We start from the raw sequence: 22137 nt of genomic DNA, 5'->3' as shown, positions 1-22137 counted from the left end.
ACTGGCATGCGAACAGTTCAGTGGACTCCTCTCTGCAGACTGGGCACACACACTCCATAGAGAACAATGGGAGTACTCATGTACAGCCTGCAGAGAGGAGTCCGCTGCACTATTCACGCACCAAATGTCAGGGGGTGACAGCGTGGGAACGGGAGCCAGGTAAGTGTAGAAAGTAAATCCCCGGACTCCTTCCCGACACCACAACTTAGTTTATGGTGTTCACAGGTGGGGTGGGTTCCCTTTAAGTTGCTCTGTTCTGCCGGATGAATGCACTTTTGTGCGGTTATAGTGATGTGCAGTGACTGACGTCTTCCCTTATCTTCCAGGAAAGAGACAGATCCATAATTTGGGAGTCCAGCTGCAACTCAACAAACACTGCTTGGATACCGCCTTCAACTTCTTCAAAATGGCCGTCAGCAAGCACCTGACCCGCGGTAGAAAGATGACGCACGTTATAGCTGCCTGCCTCTACCTGGTCTGCAGGACGGAAGGAACGCCTCGTATCCTTTTTGTGGAAATAGAACAGGTTGCACGTTGCTTTTTCTTTTTTCAGATAAGCCCTAGCAGTAAGATGATGTGAGCTTTTTCCACCTTCATGAGCTATAAATGCCTTATTAACTACCTGTCAGAGTAAACACTGTTTAATCCGCCTCGAACAATACCGGTTACTTCTCACCTCCTAGTATTTTTACATTAAGTGTGGCAGTTTATTCTTTTTCTTACTCGAGCTGGAAAATCCTGTCTCCTGAGACTGCCGCTGTTAGAGATGTAGGAGGCAGCTATTTCAGGATGGCTGTGCGGAGACCGCTCCCAGCGCTCTCATAGACCGACTGCAGGACTTGTCTCACAGGCATCGTCCAGGAGAAGCCCAAGTCATGGCTGGCGCTACTAGCCTCTTGGGCTGCCTGATTGCCAGATAATCGGATTAACTGTGTCAGTTAATTGGCTGCATCTGCAGGGAACCCTGTCAAAGGCCTCTTGTAGAGGTGGGCGGTTTGGCTTGCAGGGGTTTCTTGTAGGGCTGGGTGTCTTGGCTTGGTGTCATATTATCAAAGAGGCTTATTGTAGACCTTGCCCTCACAATTTGGTAAAGACCGGAGTCTCTCCCAGAGATGAGACCTTGCTGTTAAATCAGACCTGTCATATTATGTAGCTCCAGCTTTCTATTCTACATTTGTCCAGGGTGCACCACTGAAATGCTTTAGATGTCTTTCAAGTTGTGCATTTCCCTACCAGGGTCAATGGGAACCTTTACAGGAGAAGATTACAATACTAGTGCCAAAGATACATGTGCTCATGTGTGTTCAGAGCGTGTTCACATCTGTTGTAGGTATTTACATTTGTCTGTTCCCTTTTTGGAACAGAAAAACTGCAATAAAATGAGATTAAAGGAGATGTCCCGCGCCGAAACGGGTTTTTTTTTTTTTAAACCCCCCCCCCCCCCCGTTCGGCGCGAGACAACCCCGATGCAGGGACGTACAGAAAGCTCACCGGAGCGCTTACCTTAATCCCGGCGCTCCGGTGACTTCTATACTTACCTGTGAAGATGGCCGCCGGGATCCTCTGCATCCGTGGACCGCAGCTCTTCTGTGCGGTCCACTGCCGATTCCAGCCTCCTGATTGGCTGGAATCGGCACGTGACGGGGCGGAGCTACACGGAGCCCCATAGAGAACAGGAGAAGACCTGGACTGCGCAAGCGCGGCTAATTTGGCCATCGGAGGGCGAAAATTAGTCGGCACCATGGAGACGAGGACGCTAGCAACGGAACAGGTAAGTATAAAACTTTTTATAACTTCTGTATGGCTCATAATTAATGCACAATGTACATTACAAAGTGCATTATTATGGCCATACAGAAGTGTATAGACCCACTTGCTGCCTCGGGACATCTCCTTTAAACATTTTTCTCATTGATGTCAAAAACAGAAAGTTTGCAGTTTGCTCCTATTGTGTTTTTTAACAGGACAAATGGTGCAATATACAGCACTATTTTGTGGTTGTGTGTAGATAGATATAAATATATAGTGTGTGTGTGTGTGTGTGTGTGTGTGTGTATATATCTATATTTTATAGACACAATGGAGGAAAGCCGAGAGCTTTTCGCTTTTTTTTTTAAAAACTCTTATTTAATCTTATTCAATATGGGGAAAGGGGAAATATTTAATTCTGTTTTTCTGTTCCAAAAACAGAACAGACTGAAAGCCCTAACACAGATGTGAACGAGCACTTATCCAAGTGGGCATATAAGGCAGCAGACGGTTACGAATGTTGACTGATGTAGAGAAAAAGGATGAAAGAGGTAGCAGACTCTGCTCGACATGTATCGACTCTACATGAGATCTTTGCTGTGGGACACCCTACGATAAGCTTATCAAAGAGGAGTCCTTCTAACAAAAAGATGTTATCCTTAGCTTATGACTAGAGATGAGCGAGCATACTCGTCCGAGCTTGATGCTCGTTCGAGTATTAGGGTGCTCGAGATGTTCGTTACTCGAGACGAGCACCACGTGGTACTCGTCTCGATTAAACGAGCACTGACCATTGAATTCAATGGAGCCGGCAATACAGCCGGCTCCATTGAAAGCAATGGGCTGCCAGCGAGCGCGGGATGAATTTTCGGGAAGGGCTTAAAAATATAAGCCCTTACCTGAAATTCATCCAGAAATGTGTAAAAAGTAAAAAAAAAAAATATATTCACCTTGTTCCGGCAGAACAATGTTAGCCCATTGAATTCAATGGAGCCGGCAATACAGCCAACTCCATTGAAAGCAATGGGCTGCCGGCGATCGCACAATGAATTTTTGGGAAGGGCTTAAATATATAAGCCCTTCCCTGCAATTCATCCAGAAATGTGTAAAAAAAAAAAAAAAAAAAAATATATACTCACCTGGTCCCGGCAGACGAAGTTCAGCTGCGGCCAGCTGGCAGTTCTCCTGAACTGCTCTCTGTAGTATTCAGCAGCCGGGGATTTAAGATCCCCGCCTGCTGAATGAGCTGCCTCTGATTGGTCACAGCCTGACCAATCAGAGGCAGCTCTCACTCACACCCATTCATGAATGAGTAAGTGAGTGCTGCCTCTGGCTCAGGCAGCTCTCAGCTGAATGACAGCAGTTCAGCACCACAGTGCAGGGGACAGCAGGAGAAGACGCAGCTGTGCCCCAGCAGCTGAAGGGAGGTGAGTATCTATTTTTTTGTTTTTTAAATCACTTTTAATTCATTTCCAGGGAATGGCTTATATGTAAAGCCCTTCCCTGAAAAAGAATTCAGGTGTGCCAGGAGACCATTGTCTTCAATGGAGTCGCCGGCAGCAGCAGCGGCTCCATTGAAGAGAATGCCTGCATTTTTATTTTTTTTTTACACAAAAATCTTTCTTTTTCAGGTAAGGGCTTATATTTTTAAGCCCTTCCCGAAAATTCATCCCGCGCTCACTGGCAGCCTATTGCTTTCAATGGAGCCGGCTGTATTGCCGGCTCCATTGAATTCAATGGGCTAACATCGTTCTTCTCTGCCACAGCTGTGGCAGAGGAGAACGATCTTTATGCTGACAGTGGGGGGGGGGGGGGGGGGGGCGTCTCACTCTTGCCACTATTGTGGCTTAATAGTGAGACCTCGGAGCCCGAAATGCAGCCCTGCATGTTGCTCCTCGCCTGCCCTATCCATTTCTGTGTTTTTTACATGACTTTGGTGATTTGCTAAGATTTTCACAAATGAAAACCTTAGCGGAGCACCAGTCATATACAAAAATGCTCGAAACGAACTCTCGAGCATCACTGAAAGTTTGACTCGAGTAACGAGCACTCGAGCATTTTGGTGCTCGCTCATCTCTACTTATGACCCATTTTAATTTTATTCTTTTTTAACAGTTATTTGGATATCCCAGTGACGGCGTAAGGGTTCTTTAAATGGGTCAATCTGACCCGTGTAATAACTGCTGATCATTGAGATCGGTGCTAGTTTTCCTGGCCTTACACAGGCTGATTCAGGATGTACAAGGGGCAAATAATTGGATGTCCCCTATATAGTTTAATTGCTGCCAGCAACACATCCCCCATTTATATGGTGTGCTAGCAACAATAATGATTTTTAGTGCCGTAGGAAAGATGCGATCAGCCGGTGAACGAGCATTTGCCGGTTTGTGGGATGTTCAGCAGCATCTCCACACAGCCCGGTGATCGGGCAGATGAATGCTCTTGCCCAGTCATTGCCCAGCAATACTGTGGATTTTCCACAGTGGGGAAATTCTGCTGCAAAATCTGCAGTATTTCCCCCAAAGAAACCATTAGAATGTGCACCATTGTTGCGGATTTAGACTTGAAATAAGCTGTGTATCCACAGAGGATTTCAGTAGCTATAATACGCTCCCTCAACTTGCAAATTCTTTGCACTGTTAGTACACCCCTTACCCTGCGGCCTCTAGAGATCACTTTGCTGCTGGTCAGGTAGGCATACGTGGCATCCCCTGACCAGCATCACTACGCTCTCTAGAGGCCACAGGGGGTGGTGGTAATGCTTACTGGCCTCTCTGTCTACCCTGGAAGTTGGGCTTGGTTTGGGCATTGGACCCATCTCCACAGTGCATGCACACCCTGACTGCACAGAGGAGTTTGATGCATGGATTGCATGATGGCTTTCAGGACAGACAGGGAATGGGAAGGCTGGTAAGCATTAGAATCCCCTCATCCCCAACCCTGTCTATGAGCCTATAAACTTAGTTTTCGTGCTCGTACAACTGGACCGGTTCCCTTTACTATAAGCTTTATCTCTATGAAAAGACTCTATCTTGGTATATGAATGGTGAATCGTACAATATATTTAGCAGATAAGGTTAACGACTGGCTTCTCTGTTTTCCACGACGGACACAATTCTTTCACCTCCTTTCCTGGGCAGTTACGTCATGGATTTGCTAGGATTTTAGGATATAAAAGTAATTTCCCCTGAGCCAAGCCCTGGTTTTATGATACATTTTACTTTTGCCCTGAGGAGCCACACTTTACAAACTAATGAACTGGATCGTGGACAGTAACGTGAAATTGGCAGCAGAGTCCAGCAGCTGATGTTTTCGGCGATCCCACCCTCTATTTCAAAGTTGCGGCATCGGCCCATCTGTTAATTCTCTTGGCATAGGGAGTGTCCAGCTTCACCCTGAACTCTCCGCAAGAGACAAGTGCGGATTTGATCTAAGCAGCTGGACATTTCTGATAAGGACACAATAATACGTGTAGAACGTTTACTATACGAGGGATATACTTGTGTGAAGCCATCCAGACATCTAAACGCTGCTCAGAATGATGCAGGATTAAAAGGGTTGTACAAGTTTGCTTTCCTACAGAGACAGCGTCGCTCTCCTCCATGGGTTTTGTGTAATATTGTACCGTTGGTATGAATGGAGCTACGCTGCAGTGCCACACACAGCCCATGGTCAAGTGGGGCGCTATTTCTGGAACAAATAGCTACGTTGCTCTCATCTACAGCCCCTTTAAAGGTATTGTCTAATTGTAAACTATTGAAGCCATCAATAGTAGATCAGAAGGAGTCTCATCCAGAATCCCGCTGTTTGCCGGGCCTGTGCGCTTATCTCTTGAGCTGATTTCTGTTCTGTTCTCACTGTAGTGGCCAATCTTGTATTACAAACAAAAAGTTCACATTCACTTCAATGGTAACACTGCCTGCAATACCATGCCTGGCCACTGCAGTGAGAATGGAGCTGTCTGTTTCCTGCAGAAATGAGCACAGGGTACAAGTGCTGCAGCTCAGAGAACAAATGGGATGTTGTCCCTTCTAATTGGTTCCTCCAGCTGTGACGAACAAGGCAGGTGTAGCTCTGAACACTCCAACCCGCTTGGTAAAGATGAAAAGTGTAGAACACCACCAACAATGGTGCTGCCGTATGAGGAACAGATATTTAAAGCTCCCGACAGCATCCAGTTATGTCCAATAAGATTTATTGAACCATCTGAGCAAATAATATAGTACAACACGTTTCCACCCTCACAGGGGGCTTCATCAGGTACAAAAATTCCATGCCAATGCAAACTTTTATATGATGTAGTATGGTTAGCACTCGATATCTGAATGTTTCCTGATATTGATCATTATGTTTGAATGTATATTTTGAACCGAAAAATGATGAGGGGTCAACCCCGCCCAGAAGCCGTATTACATCTTATACAAGTTTTCAATTTAGATGGAGTTCTTGTTTCAACCCTCACTGCGGTCGTCATCGGGTACGTGAGGTAGTATATTTCCTCTCACTCTTCAATAAGTCTTGTTGGACATAATTGGATGGTGTCAGGAGCTTCCAATATTGGCCCCTCACAAAGCAGCGCCATTGTTGGGGTTATACTCTTTTCAGCATTGTTTGTGAAGGGTAATCAAAGAAAGATGATGAGCCCCTCCATTGTGTAAGCGTTGTCAAGCCTTGCTGTGGTACTGGAGACATGAGTGCGGCCTCCAGTAATGCTGGCTGACCCTACAGTAGTGTATGTGTGTTGGACGGTTATGTTATCCAGCAGGTATCTATTATGTGTGATGGAAGCCTTTACTGGACACTTCAGACAGTATTATCTCCGCTGTCTATCCATCCGTCATCCCAGGTGTTCTGCACTTGTATAAATACTGCCAGGCCCGGACAGGCATCCTGTGAGCCTTCCCTTGTGGCCATTCTCCTGTCTTTTCTCTTCTGTTATCTGCTGCTCTTTACTTTTCTTGCAAACACTGGATAGCTTTGGTCTTTGTGTTTGTAAAAATGCCTAGAATAAAATGTCTATAAACCCACTAACCTTATGTCGAATGCCATGGGGTTTCCACCTAAGGAGGTCACATGACATGTCCATAAATGTCGTTGGTGGGACTCCAACAATACGGTAAAAAAAAAAGCTGTAAAAAATTTTCTTTAAGTAGAGCTGTGCCCATGTGTGCGCTCCTGAACACTTGTGAGATGTGAGCCGCTCATTGCTTTTCATTGAGAGCACTTGGAGCACACTTGCCGACAGCCCTTCGAATGGCGGTGTAGAAGGGCGAGGAGTTATACAAGTTTGCATAAAATGGATGTTTCTGGTTTTAGGACAAAATTCAGTCCGAGGACAGGAGGGGGGTATATTACCCGTAATAGTTCTTCTCTGACGCCCCTCCAATTTGCCGTTTCTGGGACTCATTCTTGGCCTTCCAAGATGACTGCAGCTATTTTTTGACTATCTAATGCACACTGTGCACTGCTCTGATTGGCCACTGCTGATCTTGTGAGCAGTTCTGGCCAATCAGACAGCAGGCACAGTGTATTGGTAGTCTTATCCCTTCCAGTGCACTGTGGGGATTAGGGTGTCTGAAGATGGTATTGGATGGCCAACAAACAGGACCCAGAACTGGTGCATCAGAGGGACAGCAGATGACAGCTCCAGCTAATATCCCTCCTCCGCCTTTGGTCCATGGACAGGATTTTGTCCTAAAACCTTACGGTTGCTTTAAAACACCCCATGTATGTAGATAAGCTTTTTTTACTTTTTTCCTTTTTGTAAGGTAGTTGCCATGTTAAATTTACAGTATTTTATCACAAAGCAATTTGCTCGGCTTTAAATTTAGAAATGTTAGGAAACCTCCAGGGTCGTCGCGGAGTGAAAGGTTGGGATTAGCTGCGGTTAACCGGCCGTTTGACATACATACACAATTACTTGTGACAGAAGGGATAACTGTGTTACAGATTAACCCACTGAAAGCATTGAGGGTCAGTTAGTAGGATGCCTTTTATTCTGAGTCTTAGAATTTGAAGGATGGCATCAAAATGACTTTAACTTTGACTGGTAACTGGGATTTTATGGCTCCTTTACACAGGGAGACATTGTGTCCATTAGTAAGCACTGATGCACGATGTAGCATGTTTATCAGCTCTTATGCAAATAAGGAAGATTAAACAATACATGCACAGCGCCACCTACTGGAAGACAGCAATACCTAAACTCAATGTTAGACTCTTTATACAAGCCTTGCAACAATGACCAGGAAATGAAAGAAAAGTCATAGCCCATGCACAGACAGCTGTTTCAGGGTTTTTAGTCCTCATGGGACTGCTTCACAGACTTGTAATTGGAAGACCATGAGGAACTTCAGCACTATTGCATTTAGCCATTGGAACAGTCTGATTCTATTGGGACTCTTGCGCGGGACATTTATCATCCCAATAATCGCTTGAAACAGCTATTTTCAACAATAGCCATGCCTTGTACTGTGTGAAACCAGCCGAAAATCAATTGCTGGAGATTGTGCCAGTGAGATCCCCAAAGTAGTGGGTCCACATCTGTGCCGGAAGCTGTTTGGGGCCTCCCAGAGCAGGTCCATCTAAAAAAAAACCCATATGAAATAATGCAGTATGCTACACTACTTGGCCAAGCAAATGCTGAACTGCATAACGAAAGATGGATGACCACCCCATTGTAGTCAGTGGGATCCATCATAAAATAGGGGCATTTGGGTGGGAACTCTAGGTTCCTGCTTCCATAACCGGGAAATGGAAACCCACGTGAAGCCCTTAACACTTGTGTGAACCAGCCCAACCCAACCAGCATTTTAAAGGCAGAGTAGCCATATTGGCAAGGGGTTACAAGGCACACTTCCTTTTTAGTTTAGGTTTTCTTATTGAGATGACTGTACAAAGGGCTTCTTCTGAGCCAGCCACCTCAGACTGGATTGGCTGCTAACAGAAAGCAATAGATTGCATTCAGCTGTGCAGTAAATGGGTCCACAAAGTTGTGTCCTTTGACATTCATAAAGGCTCGTGCCATTATTCAGAGGCATCCCCCCTCTTATAATCTTCCCTATAAATGCGTTTCCATCTCTGTGAGCCTCTTCTTGTTTTCTCTTAAACGTCTGCATAACAATTAACATTTTAATCAGTAGCTTGTGAAGCTGCAGCGGAGCGATCTGTATGGAGACGGCAGATGTTGTTGTGCCGCTGGTCCATACCTCCCTTCTTGGAGGAGGGAGCAGCCGGGTACGTCCTTTCTCTCTATGTGCTTTTATATATGTGCTGCCGTATGGGAGGCTGCAATATGAAAAGAATCCAAAATGAATATTTATAACTTGGATCAAAGTCAAACAAAAGTATTATAGTGGTGCCAAGTGACATCAAATAATCAAATATGTAAATCAAATTAGCTCCATTTGGTGGGGATGTGTGAATAAAATCTGCATTCAGGCTGTTTCTTTCTCTTTATCCTGAAACTATGTATGTATATTATATATACATTGTATAGAACAATGTCCTGAGCTGCTTAGGAGAGGCCACATAAATATTCTCTTTTGGGAAGTTTAGGCTGGGTCGTCTTAAGGTGGAAATGAAATTAAAAAAAAAAGAAGCAGACAAAGATGAATGATATCAGATTTAACATGACAAAAACACAGCATTTTAACCCTTTCCAATCCAATTTTGGATTCAGGGTTTCCTAAAAGGCTTTCTCTTTTTGCTGTTATACAACAGTGCCATCTGCTGGCAATAGACGGTATGAATGCCCTGTCGGACGTCTTCTGACATTGGAGCTGTACAAGCTTCAATCAGAATGTAGGAAGATGGCAGACAGTGGATTGGAAAGGGTTAACAGGGCATTGTAGATTTTTTTTTCATATCCACTATATGTAACAATGTCTATGTTGGGGGTTCGGCAAGGACACCATTGTTCACACGGTCCATATAAAGTCCATCCAGCTTTCCTTTATTACAGCAATAGAAGATCAGTGGAGAAGCAGCCGCTTGCAGTGCACAAGCTTTATGCAATAAACAGAAATAAAAGACCTGCCCGGCTGGGCACTAACTAGACAGTGCTTTGCTCACCTATCAATAGCTTGTGGCTTTTGCCAGAAAACAATCAGAAATTCACAGTGGACTTGTGTTCACTTCCAGGCTTTGACCCAGACTATTTGGGCTTGTAGATTTTTTTGTGTCCCAGTGACCAGCTCTGCTGACTGGGGAACTAGGAAAGTCCTGTGCCGGACTGGGAGAGGTAGGGATGGGTCCCACTACCCATCACGTCAATAAACATCAGGCCCATTAAACAAGTAATTGCTCAGCATGCCAGGTTTGCTGAGCAAACCATCTCTCCTACATTCTTCATTTCACCCATCTTATGCCCCTTTTAGACAAACTGATTCTCGTTCACACTCGTTCAGCCTGTTTAGACAGGCAGATCATCATTGAGAATTGAATTCATACACAGAGGAATCGCTGTGGAATTATACTGCAGTGTGTACATTACAATGTAAGTGAATGGGGTTTTCATAAACCCAATTTACATACAATGAAAAATAGTGGAAGATGGTCAGAAAATCTACAGTGTGCTCTGTTTGTTTTGCGTCCGGAGGGGTTTAGTTTCTCCTTAGGGAGAGCACCTAGAAGTGTGAGGATACTTGTATAACCATGCATGCTTCTCTGGGAAATTTGAATATGCAAATAGGAGATGGAACAATGACTCTACAGCGCCACCTATTAGAAGGTAGCATTCTTGCAGCTTTTTAACTAGCCTTCGAACAATGACTGAGGAATATAAACCAAAGCTAGTCTTGTGCAGAAGAAAGTTAACGAATAGATGGTGATCTAGAGGTGGTGTTCTACCTGCCACTTGCATATTCTATTTGTTGTAGAAATGTAGCAGATTTTTAAAGCAGTACTCATTCATTTCAGTGTAGTGAGTGAATCCTGCAGTGAAAATTTGCCACAAAATTTAGTGCAGATTTAGCCCACAATGTGTTTTGTGAGCCAAAATCAGCAGTAGAACAGACAAAGTGTAATGGAAAGATTTGCATTTCTTCCCTCTTTTAAAACCGCTCCTGGTTTTGGCTTACAAATGACAGATGAGTGAATAAGCCCTTAGATTTGATTTTCCCATTATTTAGGTCTTTCCCCTAACCTCAGTATATATTTCTCTGATTGGTGCGCCCCCCCCAGGATTACTAGAACAGATTAGACTTCAGCCCTGTTTCACAAGGCAACACGATATCGCTGTGAGAAAATCGCAACAATATTGCATCAGTGGTCTGTATCATATCTCTGCATTTTCTCACAGCGATATTGCGATTTTGTGTTGGAATCACGCAAGGATTTTCGGGGGTTAGGGGATGCTTGAAATATAAACGCTCCCCTGAAAATAAGTCCTAGCTGCGTATAAAAAAAACACCCCAAATACATCACCTAAGAAGCGCTGTCGGCTCCCCTGCGTCTTCTCCCTAATCCCCGAAACTTGTCTTCAGGCATCTCTTTCTGGTTAGGGAGTTGAAAATACCTGCCCCTGATTAGCTGAGCGGCGCTCAGCCAATCAGAGCCAGCGTTTGATGAACCAAGCACAGCCATTCATTGACAATCATGTGATGGCCGTGTCGGAGGATCCCTGCATCCCAAAGTGATGCAGGCTGTTTTCACATGAAAGCACCTTGCATCCACGGGGATTTCACATGGTGGGGAGTGCGATATGGGGGTGGGATTCACATAAGCCTTATATCACGCTTACCTGTTTAAAGTTAATCTTGTGGTGTGTGTCATGGGTTCTTGGCACCCGCTGGGTCCTCTGACACCTTTGGATGGGTGCACAACGTATTGATGTGGTTCTAAAGATGGATCTCTCTAATTAAATGGCCATTCAGTCCCTATCTCACAACAGATCTGTAGGGTCCCAGAGAGTGTGACCCTCTACCATCGTGAAACTACTAAGCACTACTTAGGGTCCCTATTAAAATAAATGACATTACCAGAACCTCCACATGAATAGTCTGATTGGCGTGTCCTAAATGTCAGTTCTGAGAAAACTGCTTTAAACCGTTGAGAGAAGTATGGTTTTGGAATGATTGTTCCTTATTTAGACTGACGTCTCTTGGCAAGTACTGCTGCATCTCTATGGAGCTGTGCTTTTGTAAGATTCACAATGCAAATGCAGGTTGCAAGGAAAAAAAAAACACAAGCTTGCCGTTTTCAGCAAAATAAAGAGGCAGTCAGCAGTACGGATGAGGCCCACTGAGGTCACGACCCGCGGAGAATGCCCTGACCCTCACTCTGCCCACTGATGACCCTAATCCCCCTCCCTTCCAGGGGAAGCCTCAAGTAGAGGTCAAGCCTGGTTTGCTGACAAAGCAGATACCATCGGAGCATATGGGTAACAACGCTTTCCTGGCTCTACCCATATTCCTCTTGTAAAGCCGGTCATGTGTGTCGGATAATTCAGAAGTTACTTAACCTGACAGTTGGCGCTGTCTACTTACACCCCCCAATTAATAATACTTTTATCTAAAGCTGGCTATACATGTTACATTCTCTAATTTGGACAGTATAGGTCGTCAGTCTGATATGTACGAGGGTCTCAACAGCAGATGTTTCCTCTTTCCATTAAAATAAACATGCATACTCAGCCCATGCAAGCATGCATGTTTATAGGGGGGGGGGGGGACACAGCTGCCAACCAAACCGGTGTGGTATGGTCAGCTAAAATATAAAAAAGGCATATTGATAGTACATATGGTAAAGGTCTGTGCATCTCCATATAATACACACATGTGATTGCACCCATTGCGTGAAGAAATATGCTAAATACCCTATTTTGGTGCATATTGCGCATCGAACTAGGCCATAAGAGGGAATGGGCCAGCACAAATGTTCATTGAATATGCAGGAAAACTGCGTATTTACACATCAAAACAATGGGTCCTTCTGGGTATTCCTTTGTATGCATGAATATGCAGTGTATTTCCGAGTGCAAAAAAACCCACAGTAGGGCCGAAATACACATGGAATAGGTGATTTCGGTCATGAATACCCTGCATATTCATGGACTGAAAATACTCATGCCCATGTGAAGTAGCCCTAAGATGTTTTCACACTGGAGTCTCCATTCACTATGAACAGGCAGTCGTTTATAGATGACCAACTGCCTGTTTACACGGAACGAGATGTTGCTAATCAGTTGTTTTGTTTCAGTGAGCTGAAACCTAGTGACAAGCAGCTAATGAGTGATTTCTCTCTCGGTACCAGTCAGGTCCCGCTCTCACACTGGACAACTATCGCTGGAAATCACTCATTGGAGCCTTTTTTTGGCCGATAGTCTGCCCATGTAAAGGTACCTTTAGACACTACAATTTGCTTTAATGGTCAACTGATGCTTACGTGACCAATCGGCGCGTAGTGTTTTAGACTACCAATGCAGTGTGTGCATCAAGTCGGAGAAGTGGTCCGGCCATAGCGCTTGTTTTTCCGGAGCAAGGGGGTCGCTTTAATTGAAAAAAAACAAAAAAAAAAACTTTAACCCCTTCCCTTTGCAGCCCTAGTTTTTTTTTTCATTTTTCCATTCTTATTTCCTAAAAATCATAACTTTTTATTTTCTGGCTGCTTAGTTTTTTTTAGGATGAGTTATAGTTATAGTTTTTCATGGTACCATTTAATGTGCCATATAATGTATTCTAAAAGTTTTAAACATTTTTAGTGGGGTAAAATGGAAAAAACACAATAAAAAATCAAGCACCTAGAAGGAGTTGTCAGAAACTAACTAAACTCTGTGCGTGATTGTAATGATGAGATAAGTAAGTGCTTACAATATCCGAGCCAGAAGGGGTATTGGGGAGCTTTCCCACAATGCTGCTTCACTCATCTGGGGGTAACGTCACAGGTGCCGAAAACCGCATTGTGTCAGAACTCCCGAATGGAATGACCAGAACTGTTCACTGTCATTACTGATATGGACACCATGCTGTGGAGGTTCAGGGTGAGTTATAGCGGCAGTCTCGGCTTTCATCCAGGTTGGGTTACACTTCAGCTAATGAGTCTGCCACTGACAGCGTGACCCGATCTGTATGACAGTTCAGCCTGCTGCTATAACTCACCCTGAACCGCACAGCAGCTGCCATCACCACCGTGTAGAATCCTGTAGATGATCCGGAGATCAGCGGTGTCCTCCTGACCCTTCATCACCTCACTACAGCAGCAGCACAAACATAAGCATACAGGATGGCAGTCTCGGGGCTAGTTCACACTACTGCTCTGGGTTCTGGTTTCCTGCTCCACTGTGGAAGCAGAAAAATGGAGCTTAGTAGCTTAATGGAACCGATATTGTGAAAAACAAGTCACCGAATGGACCTCATTGACTAAAATTGGATCTATTTGGTTTCCATCCATGCTGCAGATGCAGAACATCTTTTTTTTTTTTTAACTGAACTCTGCGAAAGAGATTGCGAAAGGCGAACCACTGATTTGAACCTGCCCTAACTCTACAGCCATCCCCTACACTGTCCTGCTTCCCAGCCTCCCTCAAAACTCATTGTCCGCTATCTGGATACCGCCTGTGCCTGGCTCAGATGGTCCCTCCATCCAAAGGGGCGGAGCAAATATCAATTTGTAGATGCCTAACTGAATTGGCGAATTAAATTAATCGCCCATCTCTATAAGGAAGCTTTCAGGGGCCATCAACTTGAAACTCAAAGTTTTATTGCTTAAATTCGCTTTCTGGGCAAATATTACCTTAGCATAGGTCATCAATGGTTAATTAGCTAATTATCCGTCCTGCTGTCAGTGCAGCAGGGTTGGATGTCATCTCCGGGTCAGAACCAGACGTCTGAGGCAGCTTCACTCCCACTGATTTCAAGACTACCTGCTCCAACCGGATGATGATGATGATGATGATATCTGTCCGTGCTGCACTGATAGCAAGGCGCACGATCAGCTGATCGCCGGAGATCCTGAGCTGCAGATTCCTGGCGATCAACTATTGATGCGCTATCCTGAGGACAAGTCATTCATAGTATTTGCCTGGAAAACCCCTTTTTATATATTTGTAAATTTCTCTTTCTCGGCGTGTCTCCCTCCTTGCATATAACTGACTTTTTTGTGTCCCTTTAATAAGGTCTTACTGTAATGTAACAAAAAAGCAAACAGTGAAGCAGTCAGTATTCTGGAACGCTGATAAAACCAATCTGTGGCTTTTTAATTAAGGAGGAAATGTCAGCGAGCCAGAGCCTTCTAATAGCCTATCAGATTGTAGATTACCTGCGCAGCGTTCTGGGACCGTGATTTCCCCCACAATGAAAGTGTTCATTGATGGAGCGCAGAGTATAACTGCTTGTCAGCTCGTTTCAGCCCTTTAACAGAGCCGCTTCTGTGCGGACGGCCGGTTGATCCAAGATTGAACCACCAGATATTGCTCTCCGCAAGACCTTTTTTGGCTTAGCAGGAGGAGCGGTGGTGCGTGAGACGTAAGGTTCAATAATAGGGGGTCTGTGTACGTTAACCAGCAGGCGATGTTAAAGGAGCCCTAGACCTGACGTCTGTGGCTTATTAACGGGCAGCTTGTAGGAAGTCCTGCTGAGATCCCATATATATGTATGTAAATGATTCGGGAGATTAGAATGTGATCATGCAGCCAGGGGTGTATGCGTTTTTTTTTGTTTTTTTCTTCCTCATATGTCCCCTTTAAGGACTTAGATGTTTAAGACTTTGAGCTGTGATGACTGATAACAGAGAACAGTGTGTGTTCAAATGGGGAGGGCTTGGGTTTTGTGTTCCTTTTTAAAGTTTTCTAGACAGAAGGCTACAGCCCCGAGATGTGTTGATCATCTAGTAGATGTTTAGCTGAGGCTCACACTTGTTTCCGCTCGGGAACAACATTGCGTATGTTGGAGAAGGGAGAACATTGTTCTTTGTACTTCATACTTTTCCACACCCTTCCTTGGCTTTCCTGTTGACACAGATCCCTGTGCTGGGCTATATAGTTCTGCCTTATATGGGAGCTGAAGGTGTCGTCTTTGGGAATTCTTATCAGCGTCTGATTATTCTTCTTTTAACATAGAAAAACACTAAGAATCGCTGTCTAAGATTGGCTGATTGGTAAATCCTATTGTGCCGTTCATAGTGCAGATCTGCTTCATTATGTAGTAGTTCTATCCTGCCCGGTGTAGTTGTACGAGAGGGCAGATGTGCCTTGCGGGTTGGGTGATAAGTCTGTTCATGGTTACCTGTATCCCGAAGTGTTCCTCCATATCCCATGTATTAGTTAAAAAAAAAACCTTCTAAAAAGTCCTTTTATTCATCTTTCACAGATTCCTGAATGACAAATCTCTGCCTAGTTTTGCAGCAGCACTGAATAAATGCTGTAAAACTTGATATATCTACCATTCAGGAGTCAAGGAAAAGTGAGTGACAAGCTTTAAAGGGCCTTAAAGGGGTTGTCCAATTGTAAACTATTAGGCCTCCTTCACACAGGCGACACCGCATCGCAGCGATATCGCATCGCTGCACCATACGATATCACTGCGATTTTCTCTCGGCAATACCGCGATTTTGTAGCATCTGCTACTGTCAAAGTTGCATCGCATCGCATCGCATGCAAACCGCATTTTCGTGCGATGCAATGCAACAGAGAGGAAGGCTCCATAGAGAAACATGGGCTACAAAACCTAGCGTGTCGTGGGCATATCGCCAGATCTGCGAGGTTTGTGTGTCGGGTTGTAGCATGCTACAAAACAACTCGTGTGAAGGAACCCATAGGAATCCATGGGCTTCACATACATGTGATTTGTAGCATCGTAGCAATGCTACAAAATCGTGCGACTGTCACTCGTGTGAAGGAGGCCTTAATGACCCATCTGCAGGATAGGTCATCAGTACTAGATTCGAAGGTGTCTACTGCCTGGGACCCTCCACTGATCAGTTCGTTGCCAGGCCATTGTCCTTGTAAACTGAGCTGATTTCTGCAGAAGCGGACAGCTCACTTCTCACTGCAATGGCTAGGTTTGGTATTACAGGCAAAGCTCCATTGAAGTGAATGGGTGCAATACCAAGCCTGGCCACTGCAGTGTAAATGGAGCTGTCTGCATTCTGCAGAAATTAGCTCTGTGCTTAAGGGCTCCTGTCCATGGGCGTTATGAAATCCTGCGGCAAATCGCCGCCGCGGGAGCCACTGCCCAGGAGCAGGAGCCAGCAGGCGGATCTCCGCAGTCAGCCTATCTGAAAGAAGCATGCTGCGAATTGCCAGCTGCGAGCGGAGATTCGCTATAATTCTCCACTCGTGGACAAGGGAGAGGTGCTTTCCATAGCAACGCTATGGAAAGTGTGCATTGCGTTCCCCGCGGCTGGATTATCGCCGTGGGGAACGCAATTCCAAAACGCCTGTGGAGAGGCAGCCTAAGTGCATCGGCTTGCCGAACAGCTGATTTGTGGTGCTGCCGGGCAGCAGACCTTCGCTGATCTTCTATTGAGGACCTATCCTAAATCTAGGCCATCAGTAGTTTTCAACTGGACATCCCCTTTTAAATGAGTTGTCCAGGATCAGAAAACCTTGGCTGCTTTCTTTGAGAAACGGCACCACACCATGTCCATGGGTTGTCTGGTGTTGTATGTCCATTACGTTGAAGCACACACAACCTGTAGACAGACGCGATGCTGTTTCTTTTAGTCATTGAGACCCCCATAAAAGGCATATGCATCATTCCGTTCCGAGCATTTTAATGGCTTAAGATAATTGCCATCACAATCAAGCTAAACTTTGTCCCATCTCTATCTTAGGGCTTATTCAGACAGGCGTATACCGGCCAGGTTTTTTTAACACCCGGCTGATATACGCTCTCTTTCTGCAGGGTGAGGAGGCGGGCCGGGCCAGGATCAGTGCACTGAGCTCCGCCCCCCCCCCCCACCCTCTTTCCGACCTTTGCCACTGTTTGCAATGGAACTTAGCTCTGCCCTGCCCCCTCCCATTGCAAATAGTGGCGAGGGCGGAGAGGGGGTGGGAGCTCAGTGCACTGCTCCTGGCCTAGCACGCCTCCTCCCCCTGCAGAGAGGGACACCGTATATCAGCCGGGCGTGAAAACCCGGCCAATATACGGATGTCTGAATAAGCCCTTAGGCCGGGTTCACATCTGCGCTGAAAGCTCCGTTCTGTGGCTCCGTTGTAGATCCGGCACAAAATATCAGCAGAAAAAGCAGAGCGGAAAGCGAGCGGTCCCCATTATAGTCATCGGAGCAGGAAAACGGAACCCTCGCCACAGACGTGTAAGCAGCCTGAGGCTGTATCCGCACGGGCTACAAAATCTCGCTACAATGTGAAACCCATGGTCTCCAATGGGATCTTTCACATGAGATGTTTAGTAGCGAGATTCTGCAGCCCGTGGGGCTACATCCTACGGGCAACCAAACAGTCCTGTGTTGTAATATGGAGAGATGGTTGTGAAGAACAGGAGGAAGCTGGAGAGATGAAGTACAACATGCTGACTGTATCTAAATATGCAGTAGTTCCAGGAGTCTTATGGCTGTAACCATGGCCTGGCTGTACATAGGTGTAATCTATCACCGCTGCCGCAACCGTCCTAAAGTTGATCAGGGGGCACAGACATTTGGCTGAAATCTATCTAACGTATACAGCCGTGGCATTTTACTAAATATGTTCTCACTAGCAGCTTGAGATATTGCCAGGCGGATGGTGGTGATGGTAGTACTCCGCTGGACCATACAGCATGCTGGTTCTCCATCTGACAGTAGAGGTATGCTGCAGCAATGCTTGCCAGCTCTGGGGACGACAGCCGGGCACCTCTCTGCCTCCTCCTGCTCACAGTATGGCCATGTAATGTTCATCCCCGCCTCAGGATCTTTAATATATACTCTCATTTAGTGGACCTAGTTCCTCCTCTCCTGATCTGTCAGAGCCAACACAGACTAGACATGGTTGATCCAAAACAAATAGAATTGCAGATAACTAGGGAGAATGCCACTATGTATTTGCTGACAATACCTCCTATTAAACATGCATGAACTTCATTTGGCATCAGAACAGCGTTGTAATTATATAGGGAATGGGGAGTGTAATATAATAGGGGTCTGGGACATATTACATCTCTGTACATAGCTGTAATTTCAGGGCATGCGTTGTAATGATGAATCGCTGAGAGCACTGACTCGCACGGGGCTAATACATTTACTGCAGTTTGCAGCCACATATTGTGGCATGTAGTTTGGACTCTGCATCTCTTTAATCACATTGTGTGACTCCGGCCTCGCATGAAGCTCTTACACACGTGACGCCCTCGCATGAAGCTCCTACACACGTGACGCCCTCGCATGAAGCTCCTACACACGTGACGCCCTCGCATGAAGCTCCTACACACGTGACGCCCTCGCATGAAGCTCCTACACACGTGACGCCCTCGCATGAAGCTCTTACACACGTGACGCCCTCGCATGAAGCTCTTACACACGTGACGCCCTCGCATGAAGCTCTTACACACGTGACGCCCTCGCATGAAGCTCTTACACACGTGACGCCCTCGCATGAAGCTCTTACACACGTAACGCCATGCCTTGTCTTAGAACAGCTATCTGTTGGTGATTGATATAAAGAAGGGGCTTTACAGTCGTCGGAGCTGATGGAACGGCCTCCTGCTCTGTAAGTGTGTCCATGGTGTATCTCAGGAATTGGGGAGGATGAGAACGCCCTTATTGACTTCCTGCACAGCTGCTGTTACTCCATTTACTAATTCCACTAATTTGTGCATTGAGCACTCGCTGTCTGCTGAAGCACACTTTGAGAAGCGATCAGTCGTCTCTGTTGCGGATGGAAAGTGCCGCAGTGTGCAGACAGATTGGACCGGGTGTAGTCTGCTATACCGTCTGTCCTTAGAAGCTTCATGAGCGAATGTGGATTATAAAGAGCATTTGTCCCATCTTACCTGTGCATCCAGGCACTTGTCTTCTGTCGTAGTTTGTGATTTAAAAAATGGCGTAGATTTTTCAGTAGTGTTGTCGAATTTGTGTCGGAATGGGCAAATAATGACCCCATATTTACAAAATGCTCGATGAGGCATAATGCATTTGGAAAAACTATTTTGGACCAATTTCTCTTCCTATACACTACATCAGAAAAGCTAAAGCGGTTTTCTTATGCCTTATTAACCCCTTGCTGCCCCAGGACATTATTCTACATTCTGGGTGCTCAGAGTTTTTAATGGAGCGGGATCAGGAGCCAAGCCTGCTCCATACCTAGCCGGTATAAGCTGTTTTTGACAGCTGACATTCGGCCGCAACTTTCCCAATCAGCGTTGATGTTGACCGACTATTAACCCTTTAAATGCCATAATTGACATTTTTAGATCCTGAACTTCCACCAACGCAATGAGATTGCAATCTCTGACCCGAGCATGCCACCTGCACCTCAGGAATTTTGCTAAAATCCAGCCGTTCCTCACCACAGACAAGCTAAAGATACTCGTTGTCGCCCTCATCCATTCCCGACTCGACTACTGCAACTCGATGTTCATTGGCCTTCCCCGCACCAGACTTTCCCCTCTCCAATCCATACTAAATGCAGCAGGTAGGCTTCTCTTCCTATCCAGTCGCTTCTCTGCTGCCCCTCACTATGCCAGTCACTGCATCGGCTGCCCATCCACTTCAGAACTCAATTCAAACTCATCCTGCTCTATAACATGATGCCTGCAGGTTGAACAGTATTTGTGAACTGACAGATTCATAAGTTTAACTTCCCTTTTCATCATATTTACAATAAAAGGGGGGGAAAAAGGGAAAGGGGAATCCCCATGGCTGAAGGGCTCAGCTGAACCGAACAGGGCTGAGCGGACCCCATTGACTATAATGGGGTCTGCCTGCTTTTTCTTTCTGCGTTTTGAGCCGGATATGTGATGGAACCTTTCGCTGGAGGTTCCAACATTGATGTGAAACTAGCTTTATTCATTAGTTATCCCACAAGTAAGTAAACCAGAAAAAAAACAAATGGCAGAACTGCGCTTTTTGGTCATCCTGTGTCCGAGAAAAATGTAACCAAAAGCAATCAATCGTTTTATGTACTCCAAAGTGGCACCGATAGAAAGTACAGAATATTCTGCAAAAAACGAGCCCTCACACAAGTATATACCGTATATACCGGCGTATAAGGCGACGGGGCGTATAAGACGACCCCCCAACTGTCACCTTATACGCCGGTATACAGTGGAGAAAAAAAAAAAATTCATTACTCACCTCCCACGGCGTTCTGTCGCGCTCCGGCAGGATGTCGCTCGCTCCGGCAGGCTGTCGCTCGCTCCTCGTCCCCGGCGCAGCATAGCTTTCTGAATGCGGGGCTTGAAATCCCCGCTTCCAGAAAGCTAATACACACGCCGGCAGCCATGACATCATTGAATGGCTGTGATTGGCTAAAGCACACGTGGCTTCAGCCAATCACACTATTCAATGACATCATTGAATGGGTGTGATTGCTAACACGTGCGCCTTCAGCCAATCACAGCCATTCAATGAGGTCATTGAATAGTGTGATTGGCTGAAGCCACGTGTGCTTTAGCCAATCACAGCCATTCAATGCTGTCATGGCTGCCGGCGTGTGTATTAGCTTTCTGGAAGCGGGGATTTCAAGCCCCGCATTCAGAAAGCTATGCTGCGCCGGGGACGAGGAGCGAGCGACATCCTGCCGGAGCGCGACAGAACGCCGTGGGAGGTGAGTAATAAATTTTTTTTTTTTTACACTTTTTTTTTTTTTTGTATTACCGGAGCATAAGACGACCCCCGACTTCAGAGCAGATTTTTCGGGGTTCAAAAGTCGTCTTATACGCCGGTATATACGGTAGACAGAAAACAAAAAAAAGCTATGGCTGTTAGAAGATAGCGGCAGAAAATAAATTTTTTAAGGAGATTTTATTTTATAAAAGTAGTACAGCAAAAAAAAACCAAAAAACTAAAGTAAATTTTGGTATTGTACTAGCCCATAGAATAATAATAATAATCTTTATTTGTATAGCGCCAACTTATTCCGCAGCGCTTTCAGGCATGGATAATTGCAAAACAATACAACAATTACAATGAGATACATTGGGTTAGACACAAATAGGTTGAGGGTGGTACAGGAGGTGCAGGGGTTGGGGAACACAGGCAAACAGGGTGGGGCACCATAGGAAGGGGCGAGGGACTAGGTCAGGAGATTTGGTATGCTTCCCTGAAGAGGTGCGTTTTTAAGGCACGTCTGAAATTTCGTGCATCGGGAATTGTCTGGATGCCTTGGGGTAGAGCGTTCCAGAGGATGGGTGCTGCTCTGGTGAAGTCCTGTAGGCGAGCATGTGAGGTTCGTATTACAGGGGTGTTTAGTCTGAGGGTGTTAGCCGATCGGAGTGAGCAGGCTGGGTGGTGTAC

The 22137-nt window shown here is 45.6% G+C and overlaps 1 protein-coding gene across 2 annotated transcripts in view; it reads left to right on the top strand.

Moving 5' to 3' along the window:
- Window positions 1-22137, top strand: part of BRF1 (BRF1 RNA polymerase III transcription initiation factor subunit) — a 286967-nt gene that overhangs the window by 32637 nt on the left and 232193 nt on the right. For both annotated transcript variants that reach the window (XM_066608177.1, XM_066608176.1), the window contains exon 3: window positions 327-500. In XM_066608177.1, coding sequence (XP_066464274.1) covers window positions 327-500 — 174 coding nt within the window. The remainder of the gene's footprint in view (window positions 1-326; window positions 501-22137) is intronic.

The sequence above is a fragment of the Eleutherodactylus coqui genome, chromosome 6 (assembly GCF_035609145.1).
Source record: "Eleutherodactylus coqui strain aEleCoq1 chromosome 6, aEleCoq1.hap1, whole genome shotgun sequence".
In the NCBI taxonomy this organism is placed as follows: Eukaryota; Metazoa; Chordata; class Amphibia; order Anura; family Eleutherodactylidae; genus Eleutherodactylus; species Eleutherodactylus coqui.
The sequence above is the reverse complement of the archived record's forward strand: the minus strand, read 5'-3'. Positions and strand labels throughout refer to the sequence as shown.